At 34.6% G+C, this 27,896-nt stretch overlaps 1 protein-coding gene across 2 annotated transcripts in view; it reads left to right on the plus strand.

Annotated features, from left to right (window-relative positions):
• Positions 1-11,247: 11,247 nt before the first annotated feature.
• LOC102519496 (UDP-glucuronosyltransferase 2A1) overlaps positions 11,248-27,896 on the plus strand; it is a 48,628-nt gene continuing 31,979 nt past the window's right edge. The window contains exons 1-3 of one of the 2 annotated variants that reach the window (XM_032458909.1): positions 11,248-11,287; positions 15,385-16,154; positions 26,070-26,699. In XM_032458909.1, the coding sequence (XP_032314800.1) occupies positions 15,437-16,154; positions 26,070-26,699 (1,348 nt within the window). In that variant the 5' untranslated portion in view covers positions 11,248-11,287; positions 15,385-15,436. The remainder of the gene's footprint in view (positions 11,288-15,384; positions 16,155-26,069; positions 26,700-27,896) is intronic. The other variant, XM_032458899.1, reaches the window with a different exon arrangement.

The raw sequence follows: 27,896 nt of genomic DNA on the forward strand, positions 1-27,896 counted from the left end.
ATGAATATATGCATGCTCATATATGACTGAAGCATTATGCTGTACACCAGAAATTGACACAACATTGTAAACTGACTATACTTCAATAAAAGTATCTATATACAAAAAAAAAATCAATCACTCACATTAGCAGAGAGAGGGATATTTAATTATTTTTGCGGTTCCACTGTGTTCTTGTTTTTTGTCTGGGCTTAGACATAATTACAGAGTGATCTTGTTTTGGCTCACTTATCCAGTCACAGAGTGATTTCAGCTGATATCAGTGTTCTGTGAAATCTTTTATACTAAATAGAAAACATGGCCAAGGTGATAATGCTAGGCCAGTCGCCAGCTGACAACTGTCAAAGCTAGTATTTTCCTTCTCAAGATTAACATGCATAATGTGATATCATTTTACCAAAAACATATCATAGACAACAGTATCAATAAATAATAGATATGCTATATGTATCCATGTAATATACATATGCACGCACATATACATGCCCATACACATATTCATATTAGAGTGTATGTTGGTATATATGTGTAGGAGCATAGAAATAGGAAAAATGCACAACAAATGATTAACATTAGGCAGGGGATGGGAGAGTATTAAAAGTCTGAGAAGAAGGGAAGGAAAAGTTTTCAAATTTATCACTAAATAACTCTGAAATAACTGAATTATTTTCATTAAACAACTGGTTGTCATGACCATGTTTGTGCAATAGTTGTAAATCTGAATGCAAAAGCTAATAAAAATTAAAAGACAAAAGAAAAAGACCAATTTTTAGGAACTGGAATTCCTAAAATTATTAAAACTAAATATAAATTTCTTAATCATACATTCTTAAGGAATAATTTAATTATAACCTGGGACCAGGAATACCCAGTTTTCCAATAAAACCCCAGCGTTGAGAGTGGGGGGAAAGTGGGAAGTAAAAATTCTCAGGAGCCGAAGTGACTCATGGGCCACTTACCTTTTTATCATCTCACTGGGACATGGAATAGTTTATTAAGGGGGATAAAGCATGGAAAAGTGTAAGCCACAGACTCCTCCGTTTAGCTGAGATGGTAGCTACCAGGTAAAGCAGAAATTAAAGTGGAAGGAGTGGAAGGCCAGCGTGCTGCAGAGCAGGGACCGTTGCACTTACAGTCAGGAAGCCCCGAGTCTCCTGCCAGTTTTGCTGCTTTCCTCTGTCGTCTGCAGCACGATTTTAGGTGTATCACTTACCATGTCTTAGTTTTAAACTTTCCATCAGTACTGAGGAAACTAGAAAAAGGGTGTTTGATGTTCCAACAACAAATAATTCTATAATATCAGCTGAAGGCTCTACAATTCAATTCACTCCTAACACTAATTAAGCTCACAGGGGAAGCACAGAGTTGGCTCAGACCTCATAGGTTAAGGGCTCAGTCCCATAAGACGGCCCCCACTCAGTTGCTAGCCACAGATGGGGCCCCCAGGCTACTTGTACTTCAGCCCAGGCAACTATAAATTCAGGGGGGTTCCCACAATGCACACCTTGGTTTCAAAAATTTGCTGGAATGACTTACAAAACTCAGGAAAACCCTATATTTAGAACTGCAGTTTTATTCTAAAGTCTACAACTCAGGAACAACCAAATGGAAGAGGCTCATAGGACAAGGAATTGAGGGGGTAGGAGTGTGCAGAACTTCTGTGCCCTCTCTGGGCATCCTCTTCCCATTAAGTCAATGTGTTCACCAATCCGGGAAGTTTCCTTAACCCTGTTGCTTCAGAGTTCTTAATCAAAGTTCTATTACACAGACATGGTTAGTTTAATCATTAGTCATTGGTGACTGAACCCAATCTCTAGTTTCTCTCCCCTCCCGGGAGGTTGGGGGTGAGACTGAAAAATTCTAACTCTCTAATCTAGTGGCTGGTTTTTCTTCTGCCAACCAGTCCCACAATGAAGCTATCCAGGTGCCCCCCAAGAGTCACTTCATAAGCATAAACTCAGGTATGGTCAAAAGGATCTCATTAAGAATGACAAGACATTCTTGCCACTCCGGGAATTCCAAGGGTTTTAGGAGCTCTGTGCCAGGAACCAAAAAAAGTCCAAATATGTATTTTTAAATTATACCACAAAGGGCAATCAACTAGATTATTTCAAAGTCCCCTTACAGTTCTAAACATTCTGCTATTAAGTTTTATTAATATTCCTGTTTATAAAATCAGGTTCAATAACACTGAGCACATAACCCCATGGTTTTGGTGTGTGAGGACTATATGAATCTTAACACAAAGACAGGATGAAAATGGTTACTCTACATTCCTTGCCACAATCACAAAAAGAAAAGATTCTCAATGCAAAGGAAAATTTTCAAGATTAGTTAGAAAGAAATAGAAATGGAAACAAAAATAACAATTTGCACGGTGGAGGAAGAAAACAAGTTAATGCAATAAATTGCATTAATTCTGACATCTCTGTAGATTTTAATATATCTTAGACTTTAAAAAATAATAGCAACTTGTTTTCCCCACAAATAATTCAAATAAATAGAAAAAATAAAGTTTCTGTGAGGGCTACTTAAAATGTTAAGATGATTCAACAATCACAATTATACATACATATTCATGAACAAAAAAACAAAAATAATGACATACTATTCACAACAATTTTACTAGTCATCAAAACACAAATTCCCAGAGTACTACACTAATCTCTATTTTTACAAATTTAACGTAATATTGGCCTTTAGTTCCTATAAGCTTTGTTATTTCTTTTAAATTACAGAAGTCCAAATTGTAAAAAGAATGCAAAAAAAAAAAGAAAGAGAGGAAAAAATAAATTGGCCTTAGTCCTGATGAATCAAACACAGTGAGAATTTTCTGTTCTCATGTTTTTGCCACACTATTGTGTTTTTGGGAACTGCAGCTGGAGATTTATCACTTCAGGATACATAGGCAACTATAGTAAGGACTTAACTCCTGGCCTTGAAAGCAAAGTAGATGTATTTTTCTCTAGATCATTTCCTGTACATTCTCTCATGACCAGTAACCAGTGATCATAAAGTCACTGACAAGAACTTTACTGTTAACTGGAAAATAGCCATACAACAGAGCTAGGTGGCTAAACTTCCAGTTATTCCAAAATGTATCAAGGACATCTTATATTTCAATCCATATATAAAGTCATGTTTATACCACCATCTTGGAAAAAATAAGGAACTGACTTGCCAAAGTTACGAGAAAAAAGCAAGCCTTTCCAAGCTGATTAAAGGAAATTTTTAAAAAACTAATTTCTTTTAAAATTTTATTTGTTCTTTCACAATAGTTATGTATTTTTATAAGCAATTCAGTTTGAAAAATTTTACTACTCATTTTCAATATTTTTCTATAAGCATAGTTAAATAATTTTGATATTAATCATTAGAGTTGCATGAAATAAAACTGTCTGCTGTGCTTAAACAAATATGATTTTATATTCAGGCAAAATATTTATTATATTCTTTTCCTGTATCTCAGTATTCTCTTTCTTTAACTTCTTTTCTTGCCCTTCCATAAATAGGAGGACACAATTTTTCGAGATGAAAGAAAAAATAGAGATCAGAGAATTCATTTCTAACAGTTTCTCATAGCAGGTTATAAATTGGAGAAACATAAATTGCATGTGTATTAGCTCGCATTCCAATCAATACTTGTTCTCCAAGTTAAGAGTGGACAATTTATGGTTGCTATGTTTCTTATTATAAAGTAGGTTTTCTGAATTTTAGGAATAAGGCATCAATTCTTTATTCATTAAATTCTATAAAGTGTTATTTCTTTTTCTAATTATTTGCAACGTGTGTGATTACCTAGCCTAGCGGTTTTCAGACTTTCTTGTGCATAAGAAACAGCTAGAGGAAAAAAAAAGACTAACGATGCCTTGGCATTTCTTCAGCAAGAATTTTTTTTTAAATAATGTTTTCTAAATTTCATTTTCCCCTGAAAACTGCTTTCTGTATAGGTGACATCTCTAATTAATGACAGTGAAGTTGAGAAAAATATACAGAAGTTTCAACCATAATTTTATCAGTATTATTTTGTAGCCAAAATGTAGTGAAATCAGAAACATGTAATTATTGCAAGTGAGATGTCATTCCGGCTTCCAGCTGTCAGGAAATTTTCAACTTCTTTTGAAACCGAAGGTAGTCATCAGTTAGATCTCTTAAACTATAACTTGCTTAATAAATAATGTGTTGTAACTTGCCTTCATTGACCAAGTTTGCTTTGTTCTTAAAAATTGCATACCCTGCGAGTTTCACATACCTTAGATAATATATCACAAGATTCCTTTAGCGCTCCCTGTAGTTAACACCTCTGACGTATGAGTTACTATAGTAACTGCCCCTTAAGGTGTTTTTCTGGAACATAGTCTTGCTCAGTTCAAACCACATGACACCACTGACCATTAAACTGACCTGGGTCAGTGTCTGATGGATGACCTTTTGATTTCAAAGGGCCAGGACTTCCACCTTCAGATAATGTTAATGCCCTGGTATTCTGAACACGAGTCCCAAGAGGATGCTTGTAACTCAGATCTAAGTCTGTGCAGAGCAGCGATTACCTCACCTTTCCCTGCCTCCAGTCACCTTCCCTTTCACCTCCAACCACCCTGCTTCTCTAGCCCATAAAAATCCTCAGTTCCTTGACTTTGGGGAGACTTATTTGAGACTTGTTCACCCACCTTCTGGATTGGCTATCTACGTATAAACCCCTTCTCTGCCGCAAACCTCCTGGTCTCAGCATTTAGCTTGCTGTGCAAGGGGTGGACAGACCTGGATCAGCAACACTCTGACCTTCATTTCTTTATAAAATGAAAGTCACAGAACTTTTGTGAGGATTTAACAACAAGCTATTTGTAAAAACACTTTCAAAACCATAACAGACAAATGTGTATCACTTGACAGATGTGAAAGTTAATCTTAGGTTAAAGCAGATCTCAGGCATGGCTTCTTCCCATGTAGTTTATCTGGCCTTAAGATATGCTGCCCCCATGAGGATGGTAGCTGATAACACTGACTAGGTATGATGAGTCTAAATTATTAGGATTTGTTGACAGGATAAAAATAAAAATCATTTAGATGTACCTGTGCATGTTAACCACCTTCTTGTATTTACAAATATATAACATAAATAAATAGATATAAAAAATCAATATATGTCTTCAAGTTCATTCATTCCTTTTTCCATACTGTGTCTTATCTTCTGTTAAATCCATACAATGCATTTTTAGTTCTAGGTATTGTAATCTTCATCTCGGGAAGTTTGATGTGGATCTCTTTTTAGATCTCTTATTTCTCTCCTCACATACTTATGCTTACCACCATCTCTTTGATGGTAAGCTATTTATAATAGCTGTTATAAAGTCCTTGTCAACTAGTTCTATAATCTGTATCATTATTGTGAGTTTGTCTATTGAAAGAGATGTCATATATCATGTTAAAAGTCACATATTTGTGGTTTATTAAATATCTCACAACTTTTCCTGTCAAGTGCTGGATTTTTCTGTATTCCTTTAGGTAAACGGCTTTTTTATTCTGGTAGTGATAATTTTTCAACTTGATGCATTAGAAGCTTGCTATTAAGTTAATTAAATCATTCAGAGCATACTTTATTTTAGGGTAAATTTAATCCCATCACTGAAGAAATACAAATTTAAAGACTGCATTTCCTCTTTGGAAAAAGGTCTATTTGATTCTTCTGCCCATTTTTTAAATCAAGTTACAAACGGGTTGTTTTGTGTAGCCTAAAGTTCAAGAATGACTTCCCCATACTTTAATATGTGAAAATTTCTTCCATCAGTGGTGAAGTCATTCAATATATGTATATCCTTTTTAAGTCAATTTTTTCTTTAATAAACTTGATTTTTAGAAAATGCTTTTTTGTTTTGGTTAGGTCTTAGTAATGTAAAATTCATATCAAATATTTTCTTACCTGAGTTATTTTTTCCCATGAGTATCACATGTATTGCTGTGAAAAACTTTACTCCAAAATTTAGTAAATAACAATCATTTTGTTTTCTATCAGTTTTGTGGGTTAGTAGTTTGTGCTGGGCTAAGCAGTTCTGCTGATTTCATTAGATATCCCTCATTCTGTTAAAGACTTTGAGATTCTCTTTGTGATAGTTAATTTTATGTGTCAACTTAACTAGGCCACAGTGGCCACATATTTGATCAAAAATTCCAGATGTTTCTGTAAACATGTTGTGTATTTTGGATGAGATCAACATTTAAATTTGTGGACTTTGAGTAAAGCAGATAACCCTCCATAATATGCATGAGCCTCATCCAATTAGCTGAAAGCCTTAATAGAACAAAGACTGACCATGCCTAAGTAAGACAGAATTCTGCCAGCAGACTGCTTTTGGACTTGAACTGCAATTCTATCCGGGTCTCCAGCCTGCTGTCCTACTCAAAATATTATGTACCTACCAAGCTACCACATTTGCATGAGCTAGTCCTTAAAATAAATTGTTCTATTTCTCTCTCTCTTTCTCTCTCTCTCTCTCTATATATATAGATAGATAGATAGAAATATATATCTATCTATATAGATTTAATGACAGAGCCAGAATTTAAATGTAGAATGTAGGCTATCTGAGTACAGAAACTGATCAAATGTTTAACCATAATCTGATTAAAGGGTAATTTTTAAAAAGTGTCATCTTTTTATGCCCTGTGAATTTGGGGAGAAGTCATTATGGCTTATATATGATTTAACTTGAACTTTAGGCTAAACAAAACAACCTGTTTTTGTAATCTGATTAAAAAATGGGCAGAAGAATCTAATAGACATTTTCCAAAGAGGAAGTGCAGATGGTCAACAGGCACATGAAAAGATGTTCAGTATCAATAATCATCAGAGGAATGCAAATCAAAACCACAATGAGATATCACCTTACATCTGTCAGAATGGTTATCATCCAAAAGAACACAAATAACAAACACTGACGAGGATATGAAGAAAAGGGAACCCTCTTACACTGTTGGGAATCTAATGATGCAGCCACTGTGGAAAACAGTATGGATAATTCTCAACAATTCTACTCAACCATAAAAAAAAGAATGAAATGTGTTCCAGCAAGATGGATGGACTTGGAGGCCATTATGCTAAATGAAATAAGTCACATAGAGAAAGGCAAAATACTGTAGGATACCACTTACATATGAAATCTAAAAAATACAACAAAATAGTGAATATAATAAAAAAAAAAAAAAAAAAGAAGAAGAAGAAGACTCACAGATACACAGAAGAAACTAGTGGTTACCAGCAGGGAGAGGGAAAGGGAGAAGGGCAATAGAGGGGTAGGGGAGTAAGAGGTACAAACTGTTAGGTATAAAATAGGCTACAGGGACATATTCTACAACATGGGGAATATAGCCAACATTTTATAATAACTACAAATGGAGTATAACTTTTAAAAATTATGAATCACTATATTGGACACCTGTAACATATAATATTGTGAAACACTTATACTTCAAGAAAAACCAGCCTGTTTGTGCCTCATTAAGCATACATTGTACATCTGCTTTAAACATTAAAAAGAATGCATTTTATACCAATACCATGCTGTCTTGATGACTGTAGCTCTATAGTATTGTCTGAAGTCTGGGAGAGTTATTCCTCCGGCCTCTTTCTTCTCTTCAGTAATGCTTTGGCAATTCTAGGTCTTTGATGGTTCCATATAAATTTTATTATGATTTGTTCTAGTTCTGTGAAATATGTCCTGGGTAATTTGATAGGGATTGCATTAAATCTGTAGATTGCCTTGGGCAGTGTGACCATTTTAACAATATTGATTCTTCCAATCCAAGAGCATGGGATATCTTTCCATTTTTTAAAGTCTTCTTTAATTTCCTTCATCAAAGGTTTATAGTTTTCTGTGTATAATTCTTTCACCTCCTTGGTTAGATTTATTCCCAGATATTTTATTACTTTGGGTGGTACAAAAACAGACATATAGACCAATGGAACAGAATAGAGAGCCCAGAAATGAACCCACAAACTTTTGGTCAACTCATCTTCGACAAAGGAGGCAAGAATATACAATGGAATAAAGACAGTCTCTTCAGCAAATGGTGTGGGGAAAACTGGACAGCAGCATGTTAAACAATGAAGCTAGAACACTCCCTTACACCATACACAAAAATCAACTCAAAATGGGTCAAAGACTTAAACATAAGACAAGACACAATAAACCTCCTAGAGGAAAACATAGGCAAAACATTATCTGACATACATTTCAAAAATTTTCTCCTAGAAGAAATAAAAGCAAGAATAAACAAATGGGACCTAATGAAACTTACAAGCTTCTGCACAGCAAAGGAAACCAGAAGTAAAACAAGAAGACAACCTACGGAATGGGAGAAAATTTTTGCAAATGAAACTGACAAAGGCTTGATCTCCAGAATATATAAGCAGCTCATACGACTCAATAAGAAAAAAATAAACAACCCAATCCAAAAATGGGCAGAAGACCTAAACAAGCAATTCTCCAAGGAAGACATACAAATGATCAAAAGGCACATGAAAAAATGCTCAATATACTAATTATCAGAGAAATGCAAATCAAAACTACAATGAGGTATCACCTCACACCAGTCAGAATGGCCGTCATTCAAAAATCCACAAATGACAAATGCTGGAGAGGCTGTGGAGAAAGGGGAACCCTCCTACACTGCTGGTGGGAATGTAGTTTTGTGCAGCCACTATGGAAAACAGTGTGGAGATTCCTCAAAAGACTAGGAATAGACTTACCATATGACCCAGGAATCCCACTCCTGTCTTGTATCCAGAAGGAAATCTACTTCAGGATGACACCTGCACCCCAATGTTCATAGCAGCACTATTTACAATAGCCAAAACATGGAAACAGCCTAAATGTCCATCAACAGGTGACTGGATAAAGAAGAAGTGGTATATTTATACAATGGAATATTACTCAGCCATAAAAACCAACAACATAATGCTTTTTGCAGCAACATGGATGGTCCTGGAGAATGTCATTCTAAGTGAAGTAAGCCAGAAAGAGAAAGAAAAATACCATATGAGATCGCTCTTATGTGGAATCTAAAAAACAAAAACAAAACAAACAAACAAATAAGAACAAAGCATAAATACAGGACAGAAATAGACTCACAGACAGAGAATACAGACTTGTGGTTACCAGGGGGGTGGAGGGTGGGAAGGGATAGACTGGGATTTCAAAATTGTAGAATAGATAAACAAGATTATACTGTATAGCACAGGGAAATATACCCAAAATGTTATGGTAGCTCACAGAGAAAAAAATGTGACAATGAGTGTGTATATGTCCATGAATGACTGAAAAATTGTGTTGAACACTGGAATTTGACACAACATTGTAAAATGATTATAAATCAATAAAAAATGTTAAAAAAAAAAGAATGCATTTTAAAAATCAAAATGTTGTAAGTATGGTTCAGGCATTTGAAGTAGAACTGACTGGCCATTGTAGAAATGGTTTCAGACACATTCCTGCATCACTGAGAACATGAATTTTATAAACATTATCAGACTCAAGGACATCACAATTCTTCCTCAAAACAATATCTGCTAGCAGCTGCCAACTTCAGCCCTCTAGTCTCAAGGTCTCCCTTTTAAATGCAACCATTTCAGACACCAACCAAATCTTGCCTAACAAGTACCCTTCTTGCCAACTTCAGTTATAATTCTTGACAACAACTTATGTAATTTTGCAGTTCTTGCCTTTATAAACCTTCCCCATTTTGTAGACAGGTGGAACACAATTCAAGTGCCTCTTGCATCTGTGTCTCTTGGGCTATAGTTCTCAGTTTGACTCAAATGAAACACTTCTCTATTTCTATTTTGGATTGTTCATTGATCATTTCCATCAACATTACCTACACAAATTATGACAAAATAATTCATAAGAATAATGTAAATCAAACATAAATACATACACACACACACTAACCACTGCACACACATTGGCTTTGGACAGAAAAAAAGTTGTTGGTTCCATTGTTGTCTTTTGTCACAAGAATTAGAAAAAGACAGTAGAATATGATCTAATAGATAGTTTGTGAAAATTGTGGGGATCAAAGAAGCCAGTTATCACTGATGCTGCCATCCAGGTGTGAAGGTGAAAAATATATTACTAGATGTACAAGAATTCAGAAGACATTTTTACTTGTAGGCTTGCCTTGAAATATTTGCTTAGACTTACTCTAGCTGATAGGTAAATTATATTAGCAATTCAAAAATGGAGAAAGTTTCTATAAAACATGAACTGTTTCTCTTTTATCTAGCTTGAACCTGAGCTCGTGAATTGAGAAAGACTATCGATAGTCACAAGGAGGCAGTCTAAGAGAATTAAACTTGAAGAGCTGCTTGGTGCCTCCAATGTTCTTGTTTCCTCTCCATTGTCATCACGCCAAATGAATCTCTGTGGGACTAATCCCTTTTTATAATCAGTATGGAATTTATCACCACATCTGTGTATCAATTACAACAATAAATTGTCATGTTCTGTTCCAGTACTTAATTACCAAATATGACTTTTGGGACACTATGAAAAAAAGACAAAAGTTATTATTTTCCCCTTCAAAATGATTGCACAAAGAAATGTTATTGTAATTTTCATTCCCAAGAATGTTAGATAATGAAAATGTGCAGCTTTAAAATACTTCTTTAATGATCTGAATTAATATCTTTATTAAACATATAAATGCAATAAAACCACCACAATTTTCCAAAGATGTTTCTTCATTATACAAAGCAATTCAGTTCTGCCGTAGTTCTTACATTTGAATTAACAGAAACTACTATCACCATTATAGGACTCGGCAAAAAAAAAAAAAAAAAAAAAAGACACTTCAAATTTTTAAAATTTTCTTTTTATAATTAATAAAGATAGTAATGATTTTATGTTGCCTAAGTTTGAGAGATACTAACTTACTTACTTCTTAATACTAACCCAAGATTATTAATCATTACCAGTAATTATTTCAGATACATCCAGACATACTTGGTTGGTATGGGGGTAGGGGGAGCAGCAGAGACCATGACAGCAAAGGCAATACTCACATCAAATAGTTTCCAGGGAATTAACAGAAGGGTACACTTTTAACAAAGTGTTAATCTGCTTTTGACGTAATGGGTGGGGAATGAAAAGAGTAAAATGATCTGTATAAACTTTTCTCTAATTAAGATCATATTTCTCATCATAAATACTTACTCAACTAGTATCTGCCTAAGTTCAACTTCTTCCTAATGGCAAATAAGCACTATTAAAGCTCTGGCTGGAAACTGCAGGTAAGAAATTTTACAATCTCCTGATAAGAAATACATAAGCAATGTGTACTATACATTTGGATTACTTTATATTTTCTTCTAAAAGAAGTATCAATCATTACAAGGTTGTGAAGGTTGTGGATTAACTTTGGGTTGTTTCACTATCCTTTGAAATAGTTTTCAGCCTTTTTTTTTTTTCTTAATACCTTGATTTTTATTTTTAAATACCTTGGTTTTCTACCACCACTCCCCGCCCCAGTGTTACACTTCACAATAATTTTATAAATATTGAAGGAATTATTTTATAGAAAAGTAAATTGAAAGTTTTATCTAAATGTGAGCCCATTGGCCTCTTGAAAGGCTCAGTTCTGACATATATAGTAACAAATAAGATTTATACTGATGTATGGTGAAGGCAAAATTAATTTTCACAAGTGACCACTATGGTCTTTAACATAGAGCACATATAAAAATGGAGATGCCATCCTTTGGTGGGTATTTTATTTTCTTAATACTCTGCACTAGATTTTTTATATCAATTTATTTTAAATAAATAAATAAATACACACACACATATACTACATATCCAAATAAGTTTTATGTAAAGTCAAATTTATTTATTAAAAAAGAAAATTTAAAGTTTCTCTGAAGAAAATCCTGTTGTAAAAACAATAACCAATTTTGGTAATGTAAATACTATGTTTGCTCCTTTTTGTGCAATTAGGTAAAGTACTTTTTTATTATCATTATCTATGATAAAAATATTTATATATACTAGCTTCTTTTCGAATATGTTAGCTTTTTCATTGAATGCAACTGGTTTTGCATATATATATCTATATATACATATAAAAATCATATTTTTAGCTGTAGTCTCTCAAAAACTTTCTGCAAAGTAACTTTTAGCTTTTCAGTCATCTTAAGGTCAGAATAATTAAAGTCACAGTTTCAGACCCTCATTTTTGGAAAAAACTTTTTTGACAATTGGAAAAAACTTTTTTGACAACCTCTTTAAATCTCTTTGGTCAATATAATTTTTTCTTTCAGTTTTCTATTAAATTTTTAAACACAAACAAATCTAAAAATTAACCTCAATAGTTTAACAAATTTCTTAATAGTTGTCACATTACTAAGATTTTTTTTTAAATCAAAAAGTTTATGACATGACATTGGTTTTCTCCGTTCATGTTACTTGTCACTAGCATCCAGATACCTCAAACTCCAAAATGAGTGTCATACACTATCTCTGATGAAGACTTTCCTATTCTTACCCCTGCCCCAACCCCAAAAAACTGAAAACAACCTCTGCTTCATAAAGCTCTGAACGTTTATTTTGCCTGTGTCATTTCATCTGAAGTCACTTAGCACTTTCTCTAATTAAGATAAGGAGAAGGAAGGAGAGAAAGATGATAGATTTTAAGCATGTCCTTTACTCCAGGCACTATGCTTGTTGCTTAATCAATATTATTTTATTTAATTAATGTAGGAGCCCATGATTGGGTTAATAAATTGTAACAGACCCCAGTGGCCTGTCAGCTTTAAGAAGAACAAATGTACTTAGTAACTGCTTTGCTAGCAGGCGCCTATGCGTCCACACTCCGGTCTGCTTGCCGTAAAAAGCAGAGACAATGCCTTTCTTGCATAGTTGAGGTTTTAGCTAGCACTCAGCTCTTTGCAAAGCAACGACCCAGACCCACGCTGGGCGTGCCTGCTGTTTAGATGGTCTATTATCCGCAAGACAAGGAACTGGCTGGTCTGGTGGTCTGCTTCGTAATTAACATATAGAAAGAACGTATCTTGTTACCATCTCCCTGTGACTTCCTTAAAGATAAACTAAGCCTTTGTACTCATTGTGGATTCTACAATCTCTATCCCATCCTGTCTTTCCCTAAATTCCTGCATTCCATCACACAGCTGTTAGTGAGTTTTCCTTTGATTGTACACAATAAATGTGGGAGCACTTGAGAAGCTCCTGGAGTCAGTCCTGGACTCCCTCTTGACCTCTTGACTTTCCACAGAGTCTCAAGTAATTCATTCCATCTCATTGGGACTTCTGCTGGTCAGAACCCACATTTAAATATTCATTTATCTTATATATTGTACATATAATTATGTACTGTATAGTATTTATTATGTAGTTATTCATTATGTATTAATAAATATTTTATTATTTATTTTGTTATATTATTTTATAGTCACAAAAAAATCCTAAATTGTTTTTAATTTTCATTTTCCAGATGAAAAACTGAGTCTCATAAATCTTAAGAAGCATAATGTTAGGCCAAGATTTTTTGGCCTAATTAATTCTAACAACTAAATTCTTTTCATAATGTCCAGCTGAATTTAATATACTATGCTGATTTTTGTGCTGGTTATGTATGAAATTTTCTTATCCCCTGATAGACTGTAAAATAGATAGGAGAAGTATCTCTTTGATTCATCTTTTGCCTTGTAGGGAATTCAGTGTCTAGTAGGTACCCAATAAACACATATAATCTGAATAAATGACTACATTTTACTTGTCTAAAACTGGATCTGACTCCCTGCTAGTAAATAAAGCAAGTGAAATAGCAGTACCCTGTGACAAATTGTTTATCCTAGTGGATCAACTATTTTAATAAGTCTCCTGGCAGGTAATTTTGGACCAGGTTGACAGAACCAGGCAGAAAGTTTGTGCATACCATAGAATCCTATTGCTCAGAGCCTTGAATTGAAATCTACCCCATGAACGGTATGATTACTCTGCTAAGCTTCGAGTGGTATTTTGTGAAAGTAACTGTTTTAAAGAAGTAGTTAATGCCTCACACAGATTATCTTTAGTGATTAAGATCTCAAAAGGGACATCAATAAAAACAAATAGGATTTCTAATTTCAATAGACTTATTAAAGCAAAAAGAATCATCTCTGCTTATTCACAGACACATGCATACATATGCAGTTTTCATAGAGATTATTTTACTGGGATGACTTGCTCCTACATTTTTCGGTGCCGGTCACACAAATTTATATTGTGCAGTTTATACTGTGTCAGCATGTTTGGGGCAGTCTGTGGTTCATATAGGTAGGTGACTTGGTGCTGACACGAGGACATGATACACTCTGATGGGATAACTATCCTAGTGGTTAATACAACAGACACTGGGAGGCAAAGAGCCTTAAGGCTGCTAACACCAGTTCCTTCTTTATTTTGCTGTAAGAACTTGGCAAGTTACTCAATTCCTCTGAGCAATTGTTCCTTCTTTGATGTGGGAATAATTATAGGACTTACCTCGTTGGATCTTTCTTTTTTAAGTGAGAAATAAATGATATTAACATATATAAAACACTTTGCAAGATGTTTGACAAAGAGTGAGGACTTAAATACTTGCAATTTTAAAAAGCTGAGTCCAGATGTAGAGCAGTTGTTATTCACATAGCCTGGCTAGCTTTTGAGCAGCACTTTTGATAGAAGCAATTCCTTTCAGATAGCTCTTATTCACTAGTAACATTACCCATCATCTCTTGGATATATTAATTGTACACAGTTTGTTTATTTACTTGTTATTTTTTTCTCAGTGATTCATTAACATAAAATATTTCTTAAACATATTATTAAAGTAGCAACAAACATTACACTTATATTTGTTTGTACTTTGTATTTTTGTAAGTGTTCTCTTTGCAATAATCGAATCTATTAATAACTAGGAACTATAAAAATTAATTGTTGTTAATGACCTTTGTAAAATATATTAAATATTGGAAAACCTATAGCATTAGCATCTCTATATTTCTGTGTAATTTCTGGCCCTATCTGAGGTTTTGGTACCCAGGCCTGAGTGTAGATTTGAGCTAAACAGTGGCTTTAAGCAGTTAAATAGTAATAACTTAACAATTATAAGATGCAATGAAAGGGTTGAAGGATCAAGTTCAAGAAAAAGATCAGAGAGCAAGAATAACAACCAAAACTAAAGCAAAGGTTGAGAGGTCAGACACTTTACCCCTAAATCTGTAATTATCACAAAATTATCATCATGGAGCTACCGTGACTAATATCATTTGGTAGAGAGAAGGCTTTTAAGAGTATCAGTCATTTTAATCAAAACTGAGAACTAATTTGTTTTTCTTTTTTGCTTAAAAAGCAGAGAAATTCATTTTTGTCATCTAATCTAATCTTCTACATCAAGCCACATCATGTTGAACAAGAACATTCTACTGTTGTCTCTTCAGATAAGTCTTCTAGGAACCACTCTTGGTGGGAATGTCCTGATTTGGCCAATGGAAGGTAGTCATTGGCTAAATGTTAAGATAATTATAGATGAGCTGATTAGGAAAGAGCATAATGTGACTGTCCTAGTTGCTTCTGGTGCACTTTTCATCACACCAACCTCTCACCCATCTCTGATATTTGAAATATATAATGTGCCCTTTGGCAAAGAAAGAATAGAAGGAGTGATCAAGGACTTTGTTTTGACATGGATGGAAAATAGACCATCTCCGTTAACCATCTGGAGATTCTATCAGAAGATGGCCACAGTCATCAAAGACTTCCACATGGTGTCTAGAGAAATCTGTGACGGTGTTCTCAAAAACCAAAAGCTAATGGAAAAGATGAAGAAGAGCAAATTTGAGGTCTTGGTATCAGATCCAGTATTTCCTTGTGGTGATATAATAGCTTTAAAACTGGGAATTCCATTCATATACTCTTTGAGGTTTTCTCCAGCCTCAACAGTGGAAAAACACTGTGGGAAGGTACCATACCCACCTTCCTATGTTCCTGCTATTTTATCAGAACTCACTGACCAGATGTCTTTCAGTGACAGAATAAGAAATTTCATTTCCTACCATCTACAGGACTACATGTTTAATACTCTTTGGAAATCATGGGATTCCTACTACAGTAAAGCTTTGGGTATGTTACATTTTTTTATTATTTGAATTTGAACAAACACTTCTTTACTTCCCTATGGCTATTATTCTTCAATCCTACATATTGATTAATATCATTTGATAGCAGGAAAGATGATAAAAGACACTATCCTTTGGAAATACAGTGTGTTGTTTTCTAATTTTATGGACTTGAAGATACCACCTAAATTCTTTTATGGATAACAAACATATGGTGACAAATACCTAAACTTAAAAATAGGACTAAATTCCCATTTAGATATTACATTGAAAATAGAAATTGCCTGGAAACTTCAGTGCGTGGGCTGTGGGGAAAGCTGGAAGAGATTCAGCTTTCTGCAAGCCTATTATTATAGACATCTGTGTGTGTTTAAAGCCATATATGTTTATGGATATGATTATTGCACATAGATGTCCTACTATTTACTATTTACTAGGCACTCCCTTCAACAGGGAAGTTACAACAAAGACTAAGATAAAGCTCCTGGCTTCAAGAAATTTGCAGTCAAGCAGAGAAGTCAGACATGAAAAGGAATATTTACAGTATGACTAATGTGGGTAATGGAAATATGTATAAAGAACAGAGGTAGTATAAAGGAAACAGGCACGTGAGATGAGAGAGTGGTATTCCGAAAAACTTAAAAGAGTTAAGGTGATACACAAGGAAATTTTTAAACAGTGAATATGAATTTTCCTACAAACTAAGTGTGGGGAGGAAAACAGTATGTTCCATGTTGTGGAGTCTTAAAATAGCAGTCTCAGTATTTAGGAAGGTCAAAGTATAAAGTCGGGAGGCACGGGAAAGAATGCTAGAGATGTCAAAATTGCAAGAATGAATTTATTCAATAAGTATTCACAAAGTCTCTTGCATGTCATGCTAAGCATCTTGGTTTTTATCTAATAAGGAACTGGGGAATGTTGAAAGGGATGTATTATGACTGGATCACCTTTTATTTAAAATACCTGGACAGATGTGGACCTAGAGTGGAGGGTTGTTAGACTGTAGGCTACTGTATCATGCCTGGAAAGATGTGATAGGAGCACATACTAGTGAAGTAGCTTATAAACAGAGAAAAATAATGAGATGAGACCACAAAGTAACAACTAGGAGAGCGGGCTGTTGATAACTGGTTCCCAGTTATGAGTGTGTGACCATGGAGGTGTAATTAAGTTTCTTTGCACCTGCATTTATTTATCCCATCTCTAATAGGACTACTGAAAGAACTAAATTAGTTAACATATAAAAGGATTTTAAGACAGTGTCTAGGAGCTAATAACCATTCAATTAGAGTTTATCAGATAAAATTAATAAAAGCTGATAACTGGTGAGGAGTGTTAAAGGGGGGATGAGGAAGAGATTAAAATGGTTTTTTTTTGTGATATAACTGACAAATAACATTGATTAGTTTTGGGTGTACAATACAATGACTTGGTATTTGTATATACTGCTACATGATGACCACAATAAGTCTGGGTAGCATCTGTCACCACACATAGTTCCAATTTACTTTTCTTTAATAAGAATTTAAAGCTCTGCCCTTTTAGCAACCTTCAAAAATGCAATACAGTTTATCAGTAACTACAGTCACCATGCTGTACATTAGATCCCCAGGACTTATTTATTTAATAACTGCAAGTTTGCACATTTTGACCACCTTCACACATTTCACGGATTCTCTACCCCTCACCTCTGGCAACCACCAGTCTGTTCTTTGTATATACGAGTTAAGGTTTTGTTTTGTTTTGTTTTAAGGTTCCACTTATAAGTGAGATCGTATAGTATTTGTCTTTCTGTCTGACTTATTTTACTTGGCATGTCCTCAAGCTCCAACCATGTTGTTCCAAATGATAGGATTTCCTCCTTTGTTATCATTAAATAATATTTCATTGTGTGTGTGTGTGTGTGTGTGTGTGTGTGTTTGTGTGTGTGTGTGTGTTTGCGTGCGCACGCACAAGCCATGGAAACAATCTAAGCGTCCATCGTTGGATAAATAAAGAAAATGTACTACCGTATGTGACTATTGTAAATAATGCTGCAATGAACATGGGGGTATAGATATCTTTCCAAGTTGGTTTTCATTTTCTTTGGATAAATATTCAGAATTGGAATTTCTGGATCATATGGTAGTTCTATTTTTTATTTTTTCAGTAGCCTCCATATTGTTTTCCTTAGAGGCTGTACCAATTTATATTCCCAACAACAGTGTGTGAGGATTCCCTTTTCTCCATAGCCTCACCAACATTTATCTTTTAGTTTTTTTTATAACAGCCATCCTAACTTGTGTGAGTTGATATTGTGTTTTTGATTTGCATTTCCTTGATGGTTAGTGTTGTTGAGCATCTTTTCATGTATCTGTTGGCCATTTGTATGTTTTCTTTGGAAAAATGTCAATTCAGATCCTCTGCCCATTTTTAGCCTTTTTTTTTTTTTTTCTACTAGGTTGGATAAATTTTTATATATATTTTGGATATTAGCCCCTTATCAGATATATGATTTGTAAATACTTTTTTCCCTTTTGGTAGGCTGTCTTTTTATTTTGTTGATGGTTTCCTTTGTTGTGCAGAGGCTTTTTAATTTGATGTAGTCCCACTTGTTTATTTTTGCTTTTGTTGCCTTTGCTTTTGGGTGTCAAATCCAAAAAATCACTGCCAAGATCTGTGTCAAGGAACTTACTGCCTGTATTTTCTTCTAGGAGTTTTGTAGTTTCACTTCAGTGAGAATAAAAGTCTTTAATCCAATCTGAGTTAATTTTTCTATAAAGTATAAGATAGTGGTTCAGTTTCCTTCTTTCCCATGTGGGTGTCCAGTTTTCCCAACACCATTTATTGAAGAGACTGTCTTTTTTCTACTTTCTACTTGGCTCCTTTGTTACAAATCAATTGACACGTATGAGTGGATTTATTAAAGAGGAGTGTTAAGAGGGATGTAAGTTACAGTTGGTGCATCATCTCCTCTGGATATGTTCAATAGTTTCCCCCTAATTCAAAAATAGATATTTATCGCCTGGAATGTAAACAAAGGCCCAGCTGTTCTGACATTAAGAGAGAATATGCATAGCTACTATGATGATTATAAACTACCCTATGAAGATAAAAGTGAACAGTCAACATTGGAGGACTAAAGCTGGACCTTAAAAATAAAGAAGATAAAGAAATGGCAACTTTATGAAGCAATGAAGCTGTCAAGATCTTCAAAAACTCTTTAGTCTCCTCATGCACGTTGTTAACTAAGTGACATCTGAATACACGCAGCATCCAAGTTAATAAACTAGAGGAATGTGTATGGAGACGTCCTTGGTCACAATATATGTCCACATTTTTATCTCATCACTTATATTTTTATCAACTACTTGTTCTCAACCTTGGAATAATAATTGTCAGGATTACAATGCTCTTTATTAAATTGGTGAAATTACCCTTAGGTAAACCTTCCCCATGCTGGCAGTCTCAGAATCACATTTCATTCTATTTTACTTGTAAGTTAATGCTGGTAATAAAACCACACTATTTTCCTAGTCTTAACACATGAGAATAATCTTTCCTAACAATTTGTTCATGGGAATGTAATGAAGATTTCTAAAAACATTCTTACACTCTGATTTGGTAATATCACGTTTCTAATCAAATTACAATCTTCTGACTTAGAATGACTATTTAAGTTTGTTTTACTAAAACACAATATTATTGATGCCCAGGGATATGAGCACACATATTCAAAAGATCAGGTAAGAAGTAGAAATACTGACAACTCAGAGTAATTTATTTTTGTGCAAGACTTTGCACAAATGAAATGATAAATGAGGGTGATGAATGGACCTGACTTGTAAAAAGAACTTATTTCCAACTTGTAATTTGAATTTACATTTCACTTTAGCTTGAACGCTCTAATCAAAGTCATTGCAACAAATCAAAATCGCCTCAGGTCTCAAATTGTCACACCTGAGTAAATAAATAGAGGACAATTTTCTGGGAGATTATTTTTCTTCAAGGAATGCTATAAGAACCACAGAGTGAGTCCTTAATCTCTGCTAATTTCTAGGAATTGGATATTATGATGTGGAAATTACTTCTTTTATTTCAGGTCATGGGTATTTGGTTTGAACTCACGAATATCATTAAGTAATAGCAGGTAATATTTGTTGATCTCTTTTGCACTGGACACCATAAGTGCTTCACATATAATATATCTCTTAATCCTTGCAATGAACTTGTGAAGAGAAAACTAGTATGTAGACCAGTTTTTCTCTCCTTTTAAAATTTCAGATGTGAATCCATTAGTTATTCAGAATATTTTTAGTTTAAACTTTCTTTGGTACTTTTCTTCTTCCTTTCAATGTACTTAGTTTTTGAAATCTGTTGTTCTATTTCTCGCCTATTTTAATTTGCCAAATGGTGTTTAATTGGGCCATGTTATCACTAGGTAGTTTGCTCTTCCTTAAGGCGTAAGACTCCAGGTGACTGTTGCCTGGGGCGATTTGCCTGAGCATAGCTTTCTGGTCCTAAGAGCCTCACTTCAACTGAAAATAAGAAAAGGCTTCTGCAGAATTCAAATAATATTTGTTTAAATTTGAACCAGGCAAATTCAATTTTTATGTTTATATTAACAAAAATACCATCAAAATTGAGGAAACATTTAAGAAAATAATGATGTAGCATTTTAATGCCAATAAAAATATTTATAAACCATAAATATTATCTATTGCTACCAGACAGTTTTATCCTGTGGCCATTATAAAAACAAATGGGTTTTGTTGTGAGTAAGCTTTATATATTAGATTTATGTAAATATCTAATGTATTATTATATACAAATAATTAGGTGAACAACTTCTAAATTAATAAATTAATTTCTAAAAACTAATGCCATCTATAACAACATATCTTGAAAATATGTTAAATTCAGTAGGAAAAACAGCAGACCTCCAAAAAAGAAAAAAAAAATGACCATAATATTCAGCTCTTTACATGAACTAGGTACTCGCTGAGCACAAGTAATTAATGTAAAATAACGTGTTAGAAATGAAACAAATTTGAGTGTATATCTATCTCTCCATTAGTGCTTGATTTTCACTGTTCATTTGAAAGAAGATAAAAAATGTATTGGAGTCTTTCCTTTGAAGGGCAATACATTTTTGTTTGGATCTTTCTTTTTCTTTCTTTCTTTCTTTCTTTTTTTTTTTTTTTTTTTCTCTTCTCTTCCTAGCTTTTTCTTTGCTTCCCTCTCTCATTCCTTCCTTTCTGTTTCTATTTTTTAATTTAAGTTAATCTTGGTTGGTTAGGATTTTCCAAATCACCACCGGTAGCATTCCCTTTTCCACAATTACCCGTGAGCCGGACAACAGCCATGGGCATGACATCCGAGACGGAATTTGCAGGGTGACCTGCACAATATCCAGGGAGAGCTTTCACTGGTTCTTTGTTCCCTCTCAGTGGAAGGGAATGAAGCTCAATCTTTATGCATATAAGCTTGAATTTTATATTTGTCTATTTCTTAAATCACTTGTAAACTTTGGTACTGAATACATTGTTAGTAATAGATCGCTTGTGATATGTCCGGAGACTGAGCATGACTGACGCTCGTGGAGGGACTTGCCCCTGTTTCGGCACATCCGCACCAAAGCTCAGGTGCCCCCGGGGAGCCATTGTGTGAGGGGTGGAAGAGAGGAGGTGGAACTAGGTGATGAAATCTGTTTAAACTGGTCATTTTTAAAGTCAGATTCTCTCCCCACAATAGCATGTATAGCTAACATTCATTGAGCACAAATGCCGTTGGGAAGAATTTACATGCATTGTTTCACACTGTCCTCACAACTACAGGAAATACACATCGTCATTCTTCCCCACTTTGTAATCAGGAGGCTAGTAACTTGCCTGAGGTTACAATTAAGGAAATGGTGAAGCATTTGATGGCAGTCCTGGGGCGAAAAAGAAAGCTTTGGAAGATACTCAGTTTATATAGAGTAAAACAAAGAGAAAAAGAAGAGAGCGCACCTAAATTTAAAATTTCAAAGGAATTAAATAAATGCCAATCAAAGAACTCAAATGAAATGTAAGCATTAATGTAAGGCTAAAACTATAAGGTTACTAACGACTTGATTACTCAGGTTCCTAAAACAATATGAAGATTGATTTCCAGGCTTTTGCGCCACTGGAACCACGTCCAGACCTGAGAGACAATAAGAAATGAATCAGCACAATTCCGTCCCAGCCGTTCAGCGCATTATTCACGGAGCGCACGGGAAGAGTAAACCTTCAAGGCAGGACGTGTCTTCAGAGGAAAACTATAATAAGAAAAACTCCTGTACAAAAATATTGTTTTGAGGATTTTTCAATTTAAACTAATAGCATAATGCGTATTTTAAGAAACTTTAATACTAATTTAATTTTATACAGATGACTAAACATTCTCTAGCAGGCGTTAAATACAAAAATTTATTAAATTTTATTCTGAGAACTTTATATCCATTTTATTACTATTTGGAGCCCTCTCTTTTAAAATAAACAGAGAACAGAAAGGATCACTTGATTCTGTAGGCGGACAAAACTTGCCACCTCAAACTGTGTCTTTGGCTTGAGGATTATTTGGGGCTGATTGTTTTTTTAGAATCAAAAGGTTCTGGAAGTCTTTCTTTTTACCCCTCCCTTAACTGCCTAAAATATTTTAGATAAAAGCCCTGGTCCAGGAAGAGCCCTCTCACCACAGATACCTACAAAGAACATGGGCTACTGTCAATGGAAACTCAACAGGGCCTGGAGGCCAACGTCCACTCCTGGTCCCATTGTCTCTGTGTGGCACCGAAAACACTTGTTTACCAAATACTGTTTCTCCACCTCTGTGCGAATTGCCTTCCTCCCCTTCGAAGTCCCCAACCCTACTCACTTCTCCTTCTCTCAGATGGCATATAAGCCTCAACTGCCCAACCTGTCCTTGGGCCTCATAGTCTTATGGAACCCCGTACATCATTAAATTTAGTTTTTCTCCTGTTCGTCTGTCTCATGTCAGTTTAATTCTTAGACAAGTTGGAAAAACCTAGAAAAGTTAGAGGGAAAGTTTTGTCCCTCCCTCACAATTCAAAATATAAGAACAATATTCAAATTCGTGCACATTTTCTATGGCTGATCTATTTTTCACTCATGGTACCTATATATTGATGTTTCACAGGCATGCGTTTTTAAAATTATTTTCTGACCTCTTTGGTTATGTTTAAGATGCCATTATCAAATGTTCACAATAGGAAATGTCATGTTTTCTAATTTTTACTACTATAAAATGTATCTCAAGTATTCGATTTAAAAAGTGGAATATAGAAGAAAGAATACTTATGAATTACTAGTATTGTGACTTTCAGATTATTTAAACCTCTCTTGATCTTTTTTTCTCACATACAAAATGATGGAGTTGGATAAGCTGGACTTGTACTGTCTCCAGAATGAAAACAATATCAGAATTCTGTTACGCAAAACTTATTCAAAATAGCTGTTAGTGAATTCATAAAGCAAACAAATATGTGATCCTTTTAAATTAGTGAACTTCATTTTGTCCTGAAATTGGGCTTATTTGGCAGGAGCTATTATTTTTTCACTGATAGAAATTTAAATCTAAGTTTATACCTACATATGTCTCCAAATATTTATTTTCTATCTCTTTATAATTTTTGAATTTGCAATTATGAAACATTTCAGGAAACCAAAGAATAAATCTAAAGGACATCTACACTGATGTCAATGGGATTAAACACCTTAACATCCAAGAATAATTTGAAAACAAAAAGACATGTACATCAGCTATTCATTAGTTCTATTATCTCCTATTGTTCTTTACTAAATTAGATAATTATGTTGTTTTCCTGAAGAGATCACTTAACAGTGGAAAGTTGATTCCTTGAACTCTTGAATGATTTTTTTTTTTTTTTTAATTCAGGGTAATTTAGGGCTGCCTACATGCATTTGATTCTGGAATATATATTGACAAGTTTTAAGTGCTAACATAGATATTGCTAGTGGGTAATTTCTTTTAAATCATTATATTATTTTTAAAAGGACTTCAATAATTAGACAGATCCCAGTATTTTATAGATAAACTTTGGTTATCCCTTTTATGTTGTGTTTTGTCACCTTTTAATAAGGAGGTCATGATGACAACAGTTTTCTTTACGAAGATATTTCTTCACTAGGCCTGTTTTAATGGCCGTCAAGATGATTCCTACTGTCCGTTTACTGCTTTGTTTCAAAACCTAATTAATTTTAAAGGTACTGCCTCTGTACCAAATTGAGGCTAGCTCTTGGAAGGATACAAATACAATCATTCTAAAAGCATCACTTCTCTCTCCCCTCTTTCCCTTTCTCTGCCTTCCGGGTTCTTTTGTTACTCAAGGGCCTGAAATTGCACAATTCAAGAGCAACAGAGTAAGAAGAGAAAAACTGCTACTTAATTTCCATTCTCAGTTCCTGGCTTCTATCCTTTTAATCTCTTTATTTGTTCTTATTTTCTCTTTTCAATGGCAGCCTCTAATAATTTTAACTGTTAAAATATCATCATTATACAGTTGCCCTCGTTTGGACTGACCTTCACTAAGAACCTCAACTAATAGATACCATTATATCCATGTCTAGCTACTCATTCTGTAGCTAGCCTGCTGATTTACTGATCAAACTTGAGGCAAAGTAATTTAACTGCTAACATTACTAAACTCTTGATCTGAGCTAAGCAGTTTGCAAAGCAGCTTTGCAGATATTATTGCTAATCCCCAAGGTAAGGTAACAAATTAGCACTAGTTCTCATTTATACATGAGAAAACTAAGGCTAAGAAGATATAGATAATTCACCATCATGAAGCTTGTAAAAGGACAGTTTTTGAATCTGGCTCTTTTGAACTCTGGTGTCCACCTAATTTAAGCTATTAAATAACTCTGAGTGAAAAATCATGTGGTTCCCCGGGGTGCTGGTCCCTACTTCCTTGATTTGTATATAAAGGTGTCATAGGGAAAGAAACTGAAAATTTCCCTGTAACAAGGAGACAATGATCGATCTGCTTTATCACAGAAGGAAAGGACTCTCCATCAAATATGTAGTAATTTACTTTATACCCCAATTAATCTAAAACATCCTGAAGTATTTGAGCAAACTCTTCCAAGTGACACTTTAAAAATTTTTTTTCATAAATATGAGCCATGGGGAAAGATAATAATGCTGGTCATTGTGCATAGCCAAAGTTCCTAAAACCTACAAAGATGAGGCATAGCATTGTAAAAAGCTGGCCGTGAGTGGAATAAGGTTAGAATTATAGTCCCAGTTGTTCTACTTGTCAAATATGTTTCTGGGTGTGCAATTCAACATTAGTTTCACTGTCCGTGAAATGGAGTGAATCACTTTCACCACACAAGATTGTGAAAAGGACTGAATTAGACAATGTATGTAAAAATGCCTTGTAATAAAGGCAACCAACTGGAAAGTACCACAAATTTTGACAAAGCAGCTTTGACAGTAAGAACTGTTATTTTTCATTTAACAAAATTTTGGGATATACACATTTTGTAAGTCATAGCATCACAGAGAACACAGATATCAGGCTTATAACCTGCCTGCACTTTTTCTTTAAAATAGGGCCAGATTTCATTTCTTTTGCTGAAATAATTATATTAGTGCATTTAGGAATTTGAACTATATTGTTTTCCTTTCAAACTCTAGACCAATGGACCTATGAATGAGTGTAGCTGTCACATTAAATATTATTTTATAATAAAATAAAAATTATCTACCTAAATACACTTCTAAAGTTTCTTTTCATTTTAAAAGATCTGCAGTAGGAGGGTTTCCATAATGGACATCACCATGCCTAAGAAGTTTTTCCATCTGCTGATTTTTAATTTGATGCTGACTCAAATTGTTCTAACTGGGAACGTGCTAATTTGGCCAACAGATGGTAGCCATTGGTTAAATATTAAGATCATTTTAGAAGAGTTGAATCAAAGAAATCACAATGTGACTGTACTGGCTTCATCAGCTACCATATTCATCAACTCCAGTCCTGATTCTCCTGTGAATTTTGAGGTGATACCTGTTTCCTACAAGAAGAGCAATATCGATTCCTTAATTGAACATATGATAATGCTGTGGATACATCACAGACCAACTCCTCTCACACTCTGGGCTTTCTACAAAGAACTAGGAAAACTCCTAGAGACTTTTTTTCGAATTAATATCCAAATCTGTGATGGAGTATTAAACAACCCCGAGTTAATGGCAAGACTTCAGAAAGGTGGTTTTGATGTGTTGCTGGCTGACCCGGTAACAATCTGTGGAGACCTGGTTGCTCTGAAATTAGGAATTCCATTTATGTACACGTTGAGGTTCTCTCCAGCCTCAACAGTGGAGAGACACTGTGGGAAAATCCCAGCACCAGCCTCCTACGTACCGGCAGCCCTTTCCGAGCTCACTGACCAGATGACCTTCAGTGAAAGGGTTAAAAATACCATATCTTATCCTCTGCAAGACTATATATTTCAATCCTACTGGGGAGAATGGAATTCATACTACAGCAAAGTTCTAGGTAAGTCTCGAAAATAGTCTCTCACTAATGATTCCAGATACCTTATTTATTCTAATTGTTAGTACAGCAAAATGCCCCCATACCAGTGCATATGCCAAGTTGAAGTAAATATACCTGTATCTCTGTAAACGTCCTTGAAAATTATCTTTGGACACATTCTTTAAAAAATAGACTGGTGGTGTTAATACATATGCTCTTGTCTCAAAGCAAATAATCTTGCCTATTTAGGTAATAGCTTTTCAATGTGGCAATCAATATACAAATATAAATGAAAGCACCTTTACTAGGATAAATTATGACACTGAGAAAAAAATATCTTGGTAAATATTTTAAAGTGATATCTGGTTTACTTTCCCTTCTTTGTTCTTCATTCTTTCTTTGTCTGAAGAAGCTTTAAGATTGGGCATTGGAAACTTGAATTTATACCCTCCTCTGCTTCTCAGTCTCTCTCTCTATCCTTAGGCTCCCTTAGGTGCCTGGGCCAGCACTGCCTCCAACTTAATTGCTCAGGGACCGTGGGCAAGCCTCAAGTTTCCTTGCCTCGCAGACTCCTTATGAGGAGCAAACAAAATAAAGCAAGCTGTCAAGGCCAGTTCTGGTTGGTTGTTGATACTGCTTCTCTTTCTCACTTTCGTAAGTAGTCCTTAGTTAATTTTTCTATTTTCTTCTCTCCTGAATATATTTTTTCTCTAGATCTATTCGTAGTAGCAGAGATGTTAATTCACAACAGGAGTTAGTAGTTGATGCTGCCAGTGTTACTTTCTTACAAAGGTAGTATGACAGTTCTTTTGCTCACCTTTCTGCCTTCCTCCGACCCTCCTTCCCTCCCTCTTTCTGTTTCTTTTCCTTCCTTCCTCCCTCCCTCTCTTCCTTCACTTATTTTCCTCCCATCTTGTGTAGGAAAGTTACCAAATACGAACCAAATACCTCCCTCTTTTTTAGGCACTGGGAATGCAAGCATTAGCCAAATCCATCAAAATCTCTATCTACCCTCATGGAGCTTACATTCTAGTAAAAAGGAGACAAATGAATAAAATAAATATATAAAATATATAATAGGGGGAGAGTGTTAAGCATGTGATATATGCTATATGGTAAAATAAGACCAGATAGTTCTGAGTGTAGGGTTACACCTTTAAATAGAGTGGCAAGGGAAGTTTCCAAATGAAAGGATGACATTCAGACAAAGACCTGAGG

This window comes from Camelus ferus, chromosome 2 (assembly GCF_009834535.1).
Source record: "Camelus ferus isolate YT-003-E chromosome 2, BCGSAC_Cfer_1.0, whole genome shotgun sequence".
In the NCBI taxonomy this organism is placed as follows: Eukaryota; Metazoa; Chordata; class Mammalia; order Artiodactyla; family Camelidae; genus Camelus; species Camelus ferus.